This window comes from Anarhichas minor, unplaced genomic scaffold (genome assembly GCF_050575085.1).
Source record: "Anarhichas minor isolate MPS153535 unplaced genomic scaffold, ASM5057508v1 ptg000028l, whole genome shotgun sequence".
Lineage (NCBI taxonomy): Eukaryota > Metazoa > Chordata > Actinopteri > Perciformes > Anarhichadidae > Anarhichas > Anarhichas minor.
The window spans coordinates 15,144,552-15,159,909 of NW_027466474.1; the positions used below are offsets into that span (position 1 = coordinate 15,144,552).

Below are 15,358 nucleotides of genomic sequence, written 5' to 3' on the forward strand. Positions count from 1 at the left end.
GGGGGGGGGGGGGGGGGGGGGATTTACATCTAGATTGCTCCCGGCCTCGCACCTTGTCTGTCTTCATTGTGTTTGAGAGAAGTGGCCATCGGGACACCAAATGAATCGACTAATTAGCCAATAACGGGGCTGATAGGGAAAAGGTGCCGCCGGTGCCCGGTAGCTATTAAGCTCAAGGTAGGACGAGTGAAACAAGCTCAGAACAAAACTGTGCAGGGATGACAGGGAATATATTTATATGAAAAGAGAGAGAGAGAGAGAGAGAGAGAGAGAAGGGGGGGGGGGGGGGGGGGGGGGGGGTGAGCCTAACGCAAAGAGGAGAAGCAGGAAGCTGGTTCCCAAGTGATCCGTCAGTCAGAGAGAAGGCTTTATTTAGACGGTGGGCTTTTATTATTTGTGAAGCTCCACGGGGAATCTCTTCTTTTTTTTTTTTTCCTGTCGAATCCTTCACTTATTCCTCAGCGCCGTGGAACTTCTGTAATGAAACACATTTATCATCTGCACGACAAACGTGCAGATGCGACTGTCTGTTTTGCGGGAGATAATTGCTAAATCCCCGTCTCCCCCCCTCAGCACCGGCCGCGCGCTCGCCTCACCTATGGCGCTGTTATTGACAGCTTAATAATTTAGCCCCAGCAGTCTGAAATTAGCTTGATCTTATCTGTCAGGAGTCCTTTGTCGGTATTGATTTAAGATATTAAGGCTGTCAGTGCGCATACAAAAGGTGCCGCGTGACAGTTTTATTGCCTGTTTCACTCATTAGACTCTCCATCTCAAACCCTGATGGGCAGCGGGAGTGAGTTGGGGGGGGGGGGGGGGGCACTTGTTAATTATGAGGACTGCCACTTTGTTGCTGATCTCCTGCTAGTTTAACTTCCCCCCCCATGCCTGCTGCTCTCTTTGCTACAGTCTGAGCTTTTTGTTTCTGAGGATCTATTGTTTGAAGACCCCAGAGAGGCAAATCCTCAAATAGAGACATTCACTTTTCATATTAAGATAAACCCTCCGTCTCGACAAAAGCCTTTCCCCTCTGTCTTTTGACACGCTTGTTGTCAAGACTTTTTATACAAATATATACATTAATCCCCAGGCTTCGTCTCCCTATCCCCTGCATCGCAACCAGCAGACTCCCCTGACATTTGTTTACCTCTCCCTCCATCAGGCCCCTTGTCACTGACACCTCTCAGGCAGCAGCGGATCCCGCAGACAACTCCTAGACGCAGCCTGGCACATTACGACTACAGCCGAAGCTTTGAACAGCCACACGGAACAGAGAGAGAGAGGGAGGGAGGGAGAGAGGCGAGGCACTAAGGAGAGGGAGCTCCTCTTTGTATTTAAACATCAGATGGTTTTGGCCTATTTATGTCTGTGTGATGTCTGCGTGTGCATCGTTTTAGAGGAGCGATTTGGGAAAAGGCTGTAAAATGTATAGCTTGTGTGTAGAAACGTGTTCCACTGGACCTTTCTCTTTTCAATAGATGTGTTCTGGCACAGAATCGTGAGAACTGCGACATACATTCTGAGTAGTTCCCTCTTTTGCAAAGGCACCGGTAACAGCAACTTCGGATTGAACTACGTTTAAAGTCTCTTTTAGGATACATGTTGTACAGCGTTGCAATGACATCGCCACAGCTGAGGCATGTTCTCGTAATAAAACGAGAGAGGAGGGCTCTTTGTAGAAGATGGCCCCGCCGTGCATCGTCACACAAAACTGCAGTTCCCTCGCAGCAGCTGAGGCCCCCTCGCTATCGGACTCTCTTCTAACCGCGTCGTCTTTATCGCCCTCCTCACTGGGATCTTGGTTGTTTTTTTCAAATTGAATTAATTTCCTTTGATCCGGTTGGTGCGTGGCTACCTCGGAGTTAAACGTCCTTGTCACCTTAGTTTTGCCTTAACTGGCTTACATCTGCACCTTTTCAAAAGAAACTAATTATTCCTCGCCTGCGTAAACAACCAGCGATGTCAGTGGCCAGGTGCACAAATGTTGTTTCATCACCTTCAATGTTTCTCTGTTTTGTCAATGTCGTATTCTGAAGCCGTGGTTTGTTTGTGTGCACGCTGATCTGCTCCTGGCTCTCATCTTTGTGCCCTAAAAAAAATCCTCTTTTTTTTGATCCTCCGTGCGAAAAGTGTAGCCCGGAGTGTTGGGAAACTTTCTGTTGACCAAATTGATCTCCGGGGACAACAACACAGCTCTGGTGTATCACTTGAATGTGCAATCAAAATGCCTCTTTTATTTTTCAGCAGCATTTTATTTTTGACTCCGGCCCGGCTAAATACGACACCCTCTACATAACGATCGCGCGCTCATTAAGGCTGCAGAATCTGCTGTAGATAGAGTTTCTTGTGTTTAGCATGCAGAGGATGCGGCTGAATCTTTTTTGTGTGTGAAGGAAGAGGGGCTTCTGTTTTTTTTTTTGTTTTTTTTGAAAATCAAACAAAAGTGTCTTTGCAGCTCCTGTCCCTTGCGCTCATCCAGCCTCCTGTCCTGTCTCTGCTGATTCCCTGCCAGGTGCCGATCTGCAGGTTTGCCAAACCAAAGGCCCGACCTGCTGTTCCAAGAAAATGGAGGAGCGGTATCAGGTTGCTGCACGCAGCAACCTGGAGTCCGGTCTGCAGGTTGTCAGTGCTCAACTCAAACGTCTCATCATCCAGAACGCCGCCATATTCCAAGGTAAGCAGTGAGCACAGTCTCAAGCTTGCTTTCTTTAACTGGCACAGAGAGAAAAAGAAACATCATCACAATTGCATTTTTAAACTGATAACTGACGTCCTCAAATCGGCACACTAAGTATCCACTTTCTTGGCTACGAGTCCCTGTTCACGTCAGCGGGCCCACTCCTCCAGACGGTGAGTCGCACACACAGAAAATAAAATAAAAGCAGAAGTAATGCTCGCAGACAGGGAAGAGACGCTCAGCTGCTGTTCAACTAAATGTTGGAAAGGCAGAGAGACATGTGGTTAAAGTGACTTTAGATGTAGCATGGTTGTCGGTGCCAGACATGTTGTTCCGGAAAGTGACGGCCTCCTGAGATTTTGGCGCACTGCAGTCGGCGAAGTCTGTTACATTCACAGAATGGAAAAAAATGCCAGTCAGCAGTGGGTTCCTGGGAAAGCACTCACAGATGAGAGAGGTCAGAGCAGACAGACTGGTGTGACTGGTTTCTGGCTAACAGATGTGTGCGCTATATAACACTTCAGTGCAACAGTGATTTCGTCAATGAATCGTCAGTGAATCGTCAAAACCTGGAGACACTGAGGTTCAACTGCTGTCAGCTGAAACAGCGAGGAGGCAGGTGACTGCTGGAAGTGAGCGAGTGGACAGGGAAGTCAGCAGGAACTGTGGGACACCATTAAATCAGTGTCCCCATGCTGAATGCTTTAAATATTCTTTAAAGCTCTGCTACCTCCTTTCTTTTTCTCCTATTATTGGCTAAACCAAATTTCTCAAAGTTCCCATCAAAGTTCTCAAGTGTTTAAGAAAACCTTCAGTCAAGCAGCAACAAAGACCTTTAATAAGGCCTGATAATTAATGGAGTAGTTCGACATCTTAGGAGCTATGCTTATTGCCTTTCTTTCCTCTATTTCGTTAGAGTGACATGAGGAGCTTGGAACCACTTTCAAGTCTGTAAATATGAAGCTACCATGGAACAGCCGGTTAGCTTAGAGGTCTTTAGAGGTGCTAGAATGCAGATCTTGTTACCTTTGGACAGAGATAAGCAAGCTGTTTCCAGGCCTGTCGCTAAGCTAAGCTAGCCGACTGCTGGCAGAGGCTTCATATTTACTGTACAGATTGAGTTACGCTTAAAGTCTTATGGATAATTAAGGGCGTGGCCACTTTGAGTGACAGGCGGGAGCCGTCTGCTAGGTGTCTTTACTCCCTGTGCTAATATTACTCTATATTTTATCATTATGTCATCATTTCTACTGTCCAACAAACATTCCATCGGCTCACTTTAACAAAATAACTTTGACGGTTGTAAACTTAAGGAACTAGTATCAAGTAAACTCCCCGACAACAAAGGCGTACACAACCCTTTCTTCAACAGCGCAGCCATGTTGGCAACAGAAGTTATGAAACATCCCGTTTCACATTTAATGCTGAGCTTTTGGGATCACGCTACGCAGGCCTTCTCAATCCAGCGCAGCAGCTCTGTTCACTGTCTCTGGGTTTCCACTTGAAGTGGGACGTGCAGACTCACTGGGCCGACTTTCTTTCTGAGAGCGCACGCTCACGGGTTGCGAAACGCAGCACCATCCTGACACGCCAATTAAAAGTTTAGGTTTAATGGGGACCGTGGGGTTTGCTCGACTTGGTTGTTACGCACTAACTACGTTAGAGACTGCCGCTGTGGTTTGGCTGCACTTTCCTAGAAGGGGGTTCAATGCTAATTGCTTTAGCATAGGACTTGAGAGAACTCCCCAAACAGCCCCCGGACTGAAATCCTTTTAACATCCTGGTCTTATCTGTTTCCCTCTACTTCATTTTCATCCTCTTTCTTTTCTTCTCTCTCTCTCTCTCTCTCTCTGACCCTGTCATCCTCTCTCTCCATCTCTGTCTCGCTCAATCTGCTTGACTTTTCTCTCTCCTTCTTTCTCCCTTCCGTCTGTCTCTTCTGCTCGTGTTCGCGCCGCAATTGGGAATTGAGTGCATGCCTTGTTTGCAATCTTCTTTGCTGCTCTCTGTCTCTTTTTTTCTCCATGAGCTCGCTCCTGCCAGAGATCAAAGGGCTTCCCCTCTCCACTCCTCTCATCTCCCATCTCTCTGAGTGTTCTCTCTATCCCTGCATCCCCCTCTCCTTCCAGCTCCACCTGCCCTGCTCCGCTTCCCCCCCAAGCCTCAGACTCCACCAGAGGTTTTCGCCCTTTTGAAGTCAACTTCTCCTAACAATAGAAAAAGTAATGGCTCTCTATGTTTGTCTTTTAAGCGGTGAGATGACAGGCCGCTTTAACCTAAGGCTTCTTCTAGATCAATACCAGGAAATAGGCAAGGCATTAGGAATTTCTAATGATGCGTGGCTCCTGTGCAGAATGCCTCATATGCCATTTGCCAATCTAATGAGCCTTATCGGATCTCTTTATAGTAAACCAGGGAACCACTACGTAATGGATAGACTGCAGCATCCACTCCGATATGGGACGGACTCTTGGATTTCATTTTGATTCACATTAGCGAGATCATAACATCATCTTCCCCCGTGTGCTGTGCTTGCCTCACGCTCAATGGCCTGATGCTGTCAATTTAGTTCAAAATGAGAATCTCTAAAGCTGTGCAGGACGGCCATCTTTAAATCTAATCTTTTCAAATGAGAAGCTGATCTTGTGCATGCCAAGAATTTAATTTAGAAAATAAATGATGGAGTCCAATATTTCTAAGGCGTGTATTAGTATGTGTTGCTGCACATCACCGAGCAGCCTAGAGGGGAGTGGATACGTGGAATTTATTGCAGAGTTTTAGTCAAGAGGACAGCGGTAATGGTGGCTGATTCTGCACATCAACATCAGTTTACCTGTCACAGGGAGTACGACCAGGAGGTTAGTTGGAAAAGTTACCAATCACTCATTAATGCAACAATTATAACGTTACTTTACTAATTACATACGTAATAAAACATGTAAAAATAGAAAATGAAACATTGTGGTTTAACAAGCATGCAGCCTACATTTTGGAGGTGCTAAATCTAGACAACAAAAAATGCTCATCGCATAGGTCAGGACTTACTGTAAGCTTGCAAACTCAAATTGCACACCTGTCTCCTTTAAATGCCATTTATATACCACTGATTTGTTTGGGCACGGCTGTTTTACGCAATTCACCTTAACCGAGTGCTGAGTGCCTGAACACAACCATTACTAAGTGTTAGAATGCTGTGGATGCTATGAGTGGAGATTGTATTGCAAGATCAAATATTGCAAATATATTTACCATCATTATTTTCCAACATTTCCTCATTTTGTCGATAGAAAATGCCATAATTTATCTGATGTTTCAAAATGTATTTTCTGTTGCACATTAGCAGTTGTATTTTAGGAGACGGCTTGAAAATTGACCATTTTGTCCATTTATCAATCTAAAAACACAGGGTATTCAATTCACCATGTTTAGAATTTTTGCCTGATAAAAACCAAAAGTTAATTAATTTCCTGCTCCTTGACTAATGAATGAATGAATGAATTATTATCAATGTTTGAGCACTAGAAAGACACAAAGAAGTGAGGTGTGAAGTAAGTGTTGTATGTGTGGAGGTCTGAGGTAAAGCGACCCAGCTCTACTTCAAGGCTGCAACGAGTGCAAAACAAAAGCCCCCTTTCACACAGAGACTACACAGTACGGCTGTAAAGACTGTCTGCCATTATGCCGACTTTGCTTTTTCACGCTGAACCAAACAATTGCGGGACAATGCCGCCTCAGTGTGTGATTTCAGATATCTCAGAGAGCTTCTGGACCTCGTTGTCTCCCCAATTTTCTGCTATTCATCGGTTAGGAGCTGCTAACTGCGGCTAGCGTTTTTTTTTTTGTTTCCCGTTGGTCAGGGCACAACAAAAACAGGCCATCAAAATGTCGTGCATGCTGTCATCCTTTCACAGTGACAGTGTAGGTTCGGCTCTATGAGTACCTTTGCTGCCGGCTCAGTGGTGGAACATTCTGCCTCCGTACCTTTCATACAGAGAAGAGAGGCGGAACAGGCTGTGTGAAAGGGGCCAATGTCTTTACACTGTGGCTGAAGCTGACTTAAGCACAGATTTATGTTTGTGGTGTGATTATACATCATCCCCTCTCCCTCAGTCATCTCTTCTGTCTGTATCCTTTGTACAACTCATCCAAAACCAACTGGCATTTTGGGTGACTGGCAGCTCTAATTGTTGTTACTTCCCTGCCGATGTGTCCTTCAGAGCGGCGCTGCTACTGCTCATCCCCCCCGAGCTTGCAGATCAGAAATTAGATTATCCTTTGTTAATGAGACAAGCTTTTATTTAAGCTTTTTTTTTAAAGAAAAAAGCCGAAAGCCTCCGTGGCTGAGCGGCACCGCGGGCGCGACCTATTTTGTTGTGTAAAGCGACACATCAGGAAAGGAGCCTCTCCTGACTCCTGAGAGAACAAGACCACACGGATGTCTGCTCGGTTTCATCGCAGCTCCACGCTCCTCCGCGGGCCCGAGGGGGGAGTCGCACTCGAGTCCAAAGAGTGAACCCTGTTAATAAACATGAGAGGACAGGGTTGGCCCGATTGCTTCTGTAGTCAAACATGTGGCGAGGAAAGTTGAGCAGCGTGAGCGTGTGCAGATATCAGAGAGTCTGTGTGATATCTGCTGGAGAGAGAGAAAAAAAAAAAAGTGGGACAGCCAGCCTGGTGCTCCTGGAATGACTCAATGAGCCCATAGAAGGATGGCTCAGTGGGGTGTTCGAAAACAGGTCTCACTTGGACTACTTTCAGGCAGCGTGAGGGCAATCTGTATGTGGCTTCACTCGTCGCTGCGAGGCGGGGGAGCTTTCTCCACTTTACTCTGAGCTCACGGGGGCCACGCTCTGTAAATGAGCGGGAGTTTGGAAGGCGCTTGAAAGGATGCTCATATCTTTTGATCCGCTATAAAGACAACGAGCAACCCGCGGTCTCCCCCTGCTCGACAAACTTGCAGAATATCCGTGAGGGCATACATACACACACACACACACACACACACACACACACACACACACACACACACACACACACAGACACACACACACGCCATATTTGAAAAAGTTAACTCAACAGAAGTGACGGGGGAAAAAAAATCTTCTTTTGTGTCCTTGAGTTCCTCATACCTCGTTCCTAGCTGGCCAACAAAATTAGCATCTCATTAGCGCTCTCAAAGAAAAATTCTATCGACTTCCCCCGCTTCTCCTGGACGGGTTTTAATTACTGTAAGTGTATAAGGCATTAGAATGGCCGACCCCCTGTGGCCCCCGGTGGAGGCGGTTGTTGACCTTGACAGCCGCTCGCCCTCGTTTGTCTCCGATAGTGCTGAATGGACGATCGCCGTGGCAGTAGCCCAAACGAGATGTGGCAGGAGGCGGATGAGGCGGAACCTGGCAGGCCCCCGGCCGCCTCTCCCACCCAGCAGCCAATAATCAAAATCGGATCACGCTGCCCTCTGCATCCATTCCCTGTCTCCTGCTCGTTAGCCATCCGCTCGATCCAAAGTGCTGCGGGCGTCTGGCCCGAGCAGACCTTTTCCTCTGTTCCTCCCATCATCTGCACTCCAATAATCATCCCCTTCGCCTCGCGCTCTCCATGGAGTCGTTTTGTCTTCTGGAGAAGTCTCCCGTAGTAATCCAATAAGAGCGGGGACTGGTAGGACTGGTAGCGTGCCTGCTGCGAGATGTCTGAAGTTGTTTACTCGCTGCACCGGGCTAATCTGATAACTTAATGACGGGGAGAGGCAGTTTTTTGCAATGTCCAAGGGGTTCCTTCGAGCATCGTTTACCAGACACGATGGGGTTTACCCGCCATTACCACGTCTTCTTCTATCAGCTCGTAATTTGATTTCAACTTAATTGCCGCGTTTTATCATTACGCGTCACTTCTTGGTTCGCTCGTAATGAGGTTTTTTTCGGTACTTTTTGAGCACTCTGCTGGGCTGGCAAACTGTTGTGCAGATTGATACTTAATAAAGCGGCGTAATACAGAGAAGCGCGCTGTCTGTTTGAGTTCTGAGTTCCTCTCGGTGCTCTGGAGCCACAAAGAAGGGAAACAAAATAAAGTCAGTGTCTCTTCGCAGTGAACAGCCTGAGAGATTATTTGAGTGTTTGTCAGCCTGCAGGAAGAAACATCATCTGCAGCTATAGACACATACTGTAAGCAGCACACACATCCAGGTACAGCACCAGTGACGCCGCCCTTCTTAGTTCTTCCTCTCATTATCCAGTGTACTGCTTGTGGAACAGTGAATCACCAAAGGCAAATACAAACTGCATGTTTGTGTGCAGTTTGCCATTGAATTAAGATGACATGGTCTGCATGGGAATCCAATGTGTGTGTAATGGGAATGTGTTAAACATATATATCATAAATACATTTTAAATATATCACGAGAGCTAATGAGTTCTACAGGAATAAGTTATAAATCCCTGTCAGCATTTTTGCACTCTTCTTAAAGTCAATGTTTTTTTTACATTGGTTTTTGGTTAGATGCTTAAAATGAGGTCTGTTGGCAACACAAGCTTCAGATATTTTAACGTGTGGTTCTACCGTATAGAACACGTCAGTAAACGCTCCTAAGTGTCTTTAGAAAAGGTCCGTACAAGTGGCTAAATGAGACTACGAAACGTCATCACGCCAACTAGACCGCCTTTACTGCTGCGTTGTGTATATTTATTACTTCACTACATCTCCACACAGCAAATAGTTGTTTACTGCTATATTAAAGCTCTGAATATCCAATTTTTGCACCTTGAAAAATAAAGAAAAAGGGAAAAAATTGCACGGAATTCATGTAACCTTCATGAAGGTGTCTAGTGGAAGGCTGTCAGGCAGGAACAAGTTGTGAATCTTGTAGCCACAGCTACTTGGGACTCTTGCTAAACGGGCTCCCTGTTGAAAAAAAGTCAAACTAATTTGAACTAACATGTTATTTATTCAAATTCATTTGGACACTTATTCTAAGACTGGTAGTAGAAATGGTGTTTTCCTAACGTGACTTAAGCTAGCGCTACTGTTACCTTAATTAGTTGTATTTTACAAAGACCGCAGACTTACCTTTATTCTCCCACTTTACTGAAAAAAGCAACAGGGCACGCAAAAAGGCCTTTCTCACGGCAGACATGTTTTACTTGTCATAGCAGGAGAAGCACAGGTGTTACTAATAAGACTAACGATGGCTCTCTTCTACACAAGCGTTCCAGTGAGAGCGACAGTGAGCCGGCACGCACGACACCGAGAACCTGAAAGCTGCCAAATGGAACTCAGCCGTCGTTATTTTCATTATTTACCTTCTTTGAGGAGTGAAAATGTCTTCCATGGCAAAGGCCGATGGGTGGTTCATGCTGGACTGGCGTATAAGGCATTTGAGTGAAGGCAGGGGTAGCTGTTAGTCAGTGACAGCTAATTGCAAAAAACTTCGGTGTGATTGTTTAAACATGGTTTCTGAAGCAGGTTTTAAAGAGCATGGATCAATTCAAACCTCATTTTATTAGAAACCAAATTAATTGAACCGAATGTCTAGAATAATAAGAGATGCCATTGTGTATGTGGTCCATGACCCGAGGGTTTAGAAACTCTTCCCTGAAATATCACAGGGACTTGGGTAACTCACCTGGGGGAACCACAGTAAAGGAGGTGAGTAATAATAATCTCTCTGTAGCCCACAGACCAGTTAGAGTGAACATGACATCACCTCTTCCTGAGAATCATTTCACTTTTTTCTTCACCCAGATAAACCCTGGTTTTCATTATTATTATTTTTTTTTTTACATGCTTTACGTTTTCATTGTTTGGCTCTTCAAACCGTCTGTCTCATCTCGGCGGGCTCTATGTAGGTTGCCAGGCGCTGCCGTCTCCGCGGGAGGCCTCAGCATCCTTTCCCCCCCCTACGGGGCTGGCATCCTGCTAACTGTGCTCCCGTTGTCTCGCGCGCTCTCACGGCACACCTTTTTAATCGCGCCTCCGTCTTTTGATTTGACCGCTCAAAAACCAAAAGAAACGGCGACGTCTGTCTCTCTGCTGATAGCGTGTCAGCCAGTCAGCGCACCACAGGGGGGATATTTGCATATGATTTCAGCTGTGGCTCTGGAAATCTTCAATAGCAGAATTATCACCCCAGAGAGAAAAGAGCCAACTCTTTCAGACTTACACTTTGGGCTGTTGATCTTGTGTATTTCCACCATTATTCTTAAACAAAGGCTGATTTATGTGAGATTAAGAGGCGGGGTGTCATTGTGAGAAGACCTGCGGAGAGGCCGATTGGTTCGCTCTGCTTTCGAGCTTGTGTTGAAGAAAATAATCGTACAAATGTACGGCGCTTGTTCTGTGTCGTGTTTTCAACAATGTCTTAGTCGTTAAAGAAAACCTTTTATTTGAATTTAAGTTTGTACAATATATGCACTTCCATATACTCTCATATTTTCTTAAGCTTTAAGACCTTGTGGTTCACTCTCCTCGCACCACAGACAACACTTTATTAGATCCAGTTATTCTCATTCAGCCTTTTGTCGAGAGACCCGAGGTTCCATTCAGCTTTGGCGTCGCCTCGGCGGAGCGTTATCCGCGGGGTGAACGCGAGATTCCCGTTCTTCTCTACGATCCCTTCGCCACCCACCCTGTCGTGTTCTTTGCGCTGATGTGTCAGGAAAGTGTCATGAGCGGTTTCTAGGGACGAGCGTGGCTCTTCGCGTTTGAGCCACGTTTTAATGATGTGCCCTGTTGCACGCCTCTCAAGCTGAATTTCATCATAGAGGAAAAACAAACAGTGTGGAGTGAGGATCAAAGTGTCATTTGAAATGCTATCATCAAACAGAGCTGAAGGGACTGACAGCTCCTCCCAGCTCCAGCTGAGAGAAGGAGTCTTTGTTTCTATCAACGTCTGATCACTAGTGCATCAGCCGGGATAGAGAGGAGAGGAGAGGAAGAGAGAGAGTGGAGGGGAGGGGAGGGGAGAGAGAGAGGGGGAGAGGAGGAGGAGAGAGAGGAGAGGAGAGAGTGGGGGAGGAGATGAGAGAAGATGAGAGGAAAAGGAAAAGAGTGGAGAGGGAAGAAAATAAAAGGAAAGAGGAAAAGAGAGCGTGGAGGAGGCGAGGGGAGAGAGGAGGAGAGTGAAAGAGAGGAGAGGAGGAAGGAGGAGATGAAAGGAGAGGAGAGGAAAGTAAAGAGGAGAGACGACAAAAAGAGGGGTGGGGGGCGAGGAAAGGAAAAGAGTGGAGAGGGAAGGAAATACAATGAAAGAGGAGATACTGGAGGAGGAGAGGAGGGGAAGGGAGAGAGGAGAAAGGAGGGGAGGAGTGGAGGGTAGAGGAGAGTGAAAAAGAAGAGGGGAAAGGAGAGAAGAGGAGAGAAGAGGAGGAGGGGAAAGTAAAGAGGAGAGACGACAAGTAGAGGAGGGGCGAGTAAAGGAAAGAAGAGGAGAGGGAAGAAAATTATAGGAAACAGACAAGGAGGGGAGAGGTGAGGAAAGAGAAAGGAAAGGAGAAGAGTGGGAAAGGAAAGGAGAGAGGAGAAAAAGCACGGGGTGAAGAGTGAATGCAGCATATTGACATGAACACAGCTCTTACTGAGCTAATGAGCTGCTTTAAATGAATCACCCAGCATCTCCATACATCATGTGGGACTTTTCTCCACTTAATGGATGATACAAATCGGCTCTTCAGAAATGCCCACGGTTCTATTCAATCAAAGCTGCTTCTGCGAGCCGAATCAATGCAAACGCAAGATCCCATTTGAACAGCCACATCCATTAACAAGACGTGTTTTTGAGAAAGTAAAAGTTACGTCTTCATGCCGACCCGAATGGAGGCTATTCTCAGTTGTCACTCTGTTTATATCCACCCTCACTCCGGGCCGGGCGTTTTCAGAATAAATCCAAAACCTCTGCAGCTGATCTGTTGTGGTGGCAAAAAGTTCCCCTCTCCCTTTCACTCAAAGCCATCGCTTCCTCAATCTGAAGTTATTCGAGTTCAGCTCTGTGGAGGCAACCCCAGCAAGACCTGAAGGTGTTTGCTTGCCAATCTCTCTCTTTGTGCACGACGTTTGGCAGGCTGTGGCATGGGACGCCCGCTCCAGAATTAATCTTCAAGGTCTCCTTGTTTATGAAAAGCATCCTCCGCTCTGCAGTCGGTTCACTCGCAGGTCTAAGTTGTTTGAACCTAATTCAGGTTGCGGTTTCACATAGCTGTGTCTCATTGTGTTGTGATTTCTTACGGCTGCTGCCTTGGCCAGGTATCTCCTGTGAAAGAGATTCTGATCTCAATGGCGCTTCCCGGTAAATTAAAAGGGGAGATGAATAAATAAATATCACTGAGAGGCGACCTGTTCATTTCTGCTCAGTCTCCATTATTTCGTAGTTTCTTCCTTCACCTGGCGACCCCACCAGCTTGCCCTCCGACGATGCACTTATAGTTCAAAGAGATGCATTTTTCATTTTGGCCTATGAAATATTGAAAAACTTACGCAACATGTGCTCAGCCACGCAGACATAACAGCCGTGTCAGGGCAGGGCAGAGGGGCTGATCTGACATCTTTGGGCTCTCATGGCTTATTTACAACAATATAAATATGTAACCTTCTTTTTTCAGGGCCACTGTCATTTGTTTAACCCCCTAACATGACCTGTGGTTCACCTTTCCTGACACTGAACTCTTGCTGTTCGGCGAGTTATTATGGTCTTCTCTTAGTACCAGAGGTGACAGTAGTGGGGTGTTCCGTGGTTCTCATATCAACATACATGCTGCTTTCTTTAAACCATCTGAGTTATCTGACCTTAGACATTAAAAGCTGGAGTGAAACTAGAATCTCCTGCTTCTCTACAGCCATAGTGATGCTGTGCTTTAAGCTCAGGCAGCAGAGAATGCTCTAGGGCGGGTCTACCTTGTGATTGACAGATCGCTAGCTTTTATCCAAAGCGACTTACAATTCAGATTCTATCACATACACCGTACAGCTACGGGAGCAATTTTGGTTAAGTGTCTTGCTCAAGGACACATCGACATGTAACCAGCGGAGCCGGGGATCGAACCGCCGATCCTCTGATTGAATGGACGGCCCTGCTCTCCACTTAGCCACAGTCGCCCACCTATACCTACTACTTCATCTTACAGCTTTAACTCTTTCACAGTGTGCTTTCAGTTCATGAAAGTTAATTGTAACACTTTGGCTGCCTTAAAAATGTCTTATTCAACGTTAGGCTCCACCCTCTCATGTCATTTCTGGTTGCAAAAAAAAAAAGAAAAGATGGCTTTGGTCAAAAACCAAGATGGCGACGGCCAAAATCCCAACCTCGAGGCTTCTAAAACCGTAGTCCACAAACCAATAGGTGACGTGACGATGTCCACTTCTTATATACAGTCTATGTTTGAGCTAAATGCTAATCTCAGCGTGCTAACATGCTCACAATAACAATGCTAACATGCTGATACCTGGCAGGTATATTACCAAGTTCACCATCGTAGTTTAGCGTGTTATCAGACTGGCAATTTCTAGTCAGCACTAAGCTCAAAGTTCAGCTGAGGCTGTGGAAATGTTTTTAGTGTCATAAACCAAAGTCAATAATCATAATGAACAGCTATGAGACCATGAATGTCTAATAGTTTTTGAGTTGCGGCTTTCATTCATACAGCCAAACCGCTAGCTTTGCAAGAAATCCAGCCGTGGGACACAACCTTATATGCCGAGCACTTCCTTCGATAATGATGGTCCATTTCTTTATAAACACTCTAAAGTGCTCTTTTATATAATAGTTTTTATCTGTCTTAAACAAAAGGCCATGTCCCATAAGCCTTAGACCATTGTGGTTTTAAATGTCAGCAGCTCGTTGTAATGAGGCAAGTCCACTAAAGGAAGTAAAAGGTTAGAAAAACGGCCTTAGAGGAAACCATCGGTGGATCAACACGTCATTACAATGACGTACCTGCGCCGTCCCAGGGCTAAATCATCATGGAAGCTGTAGCATTTTCGTACAGTATGCTAACAAATGAATCATGGTCATGTTTTGTTAAGATCACAAAGGTTTGGACTTCTAATACCAGCTGCTGAAGCAGATGCTTGGTCGGTAAACCTCCATTTCTTCAGAGGGGAACCAAAGAGATCGCCGGGCTACGTCACGACGTCAGCTCCCCAAAGAGGCGGCAGATCAGACACACTCGTAATGACTCATTCTGGCTGACACTGGCAAATGACCCATTTTCCTAAATTCAAATAAAAGGACTTGTCGGAAGTAGACCTTCCAGATGAGTCATCAAAAATATTTTTACATTTTAAAGAATGAGAAAAGGAGAGATTATTTCAATGTAAAAATAAACCTATTCGACATATATTTGCCATGTAGCCCCCCCCAAGAGATTAAGTACTATCTTGTCTTTTTAGAAATATGAAAATGTATTTTATTTTACGTCACCGTGTCGTGAAGGTTTGGGGCCAATGTCACACCACTTTATATCCTCCATCGCACACTTTGATCTCACACCGTTTCTCCAGATTGGAAACAGCAGTCGTCATATTTTCACTCCTTTAAAAAAACGACACCACTTTGACTGTTCAGGCTGCAGCCGAAGCTGCGGTCTATACTGAACCAGTCGACCCGGGAATTATTGATGAAGCGGGACCCCGTGTGTTCGCCCAGCAGGAGTGTGTGTGAAGAGGGCGGCGTGGCCCAAGGGCGAGTCAGGACTG

General features: G+C 45.8%; 1 protein-coding gene across 1 annotated transcript in view; it reads left to right on the forward strand.

Moving 5' to 3' along the window:
* gpc3 (glypican 3) overlaps positions 1 to 15,358 on the forward strand; it is a 91,724-nt gene that overhangs the window by 7,405 nt on the left and 68,961 nt on the right. The window contains exon 2 of the mRNA XM_076103015.1: positions 2,513 to 2,674. Coding sequence (XP_075959130.1) covers positions 2,513 to 2,674 — 162 coding nt within the window. The remainder of the gene's footprint in view (positions 1 to 2,512; positions 2,675 to 15,358) is intronic.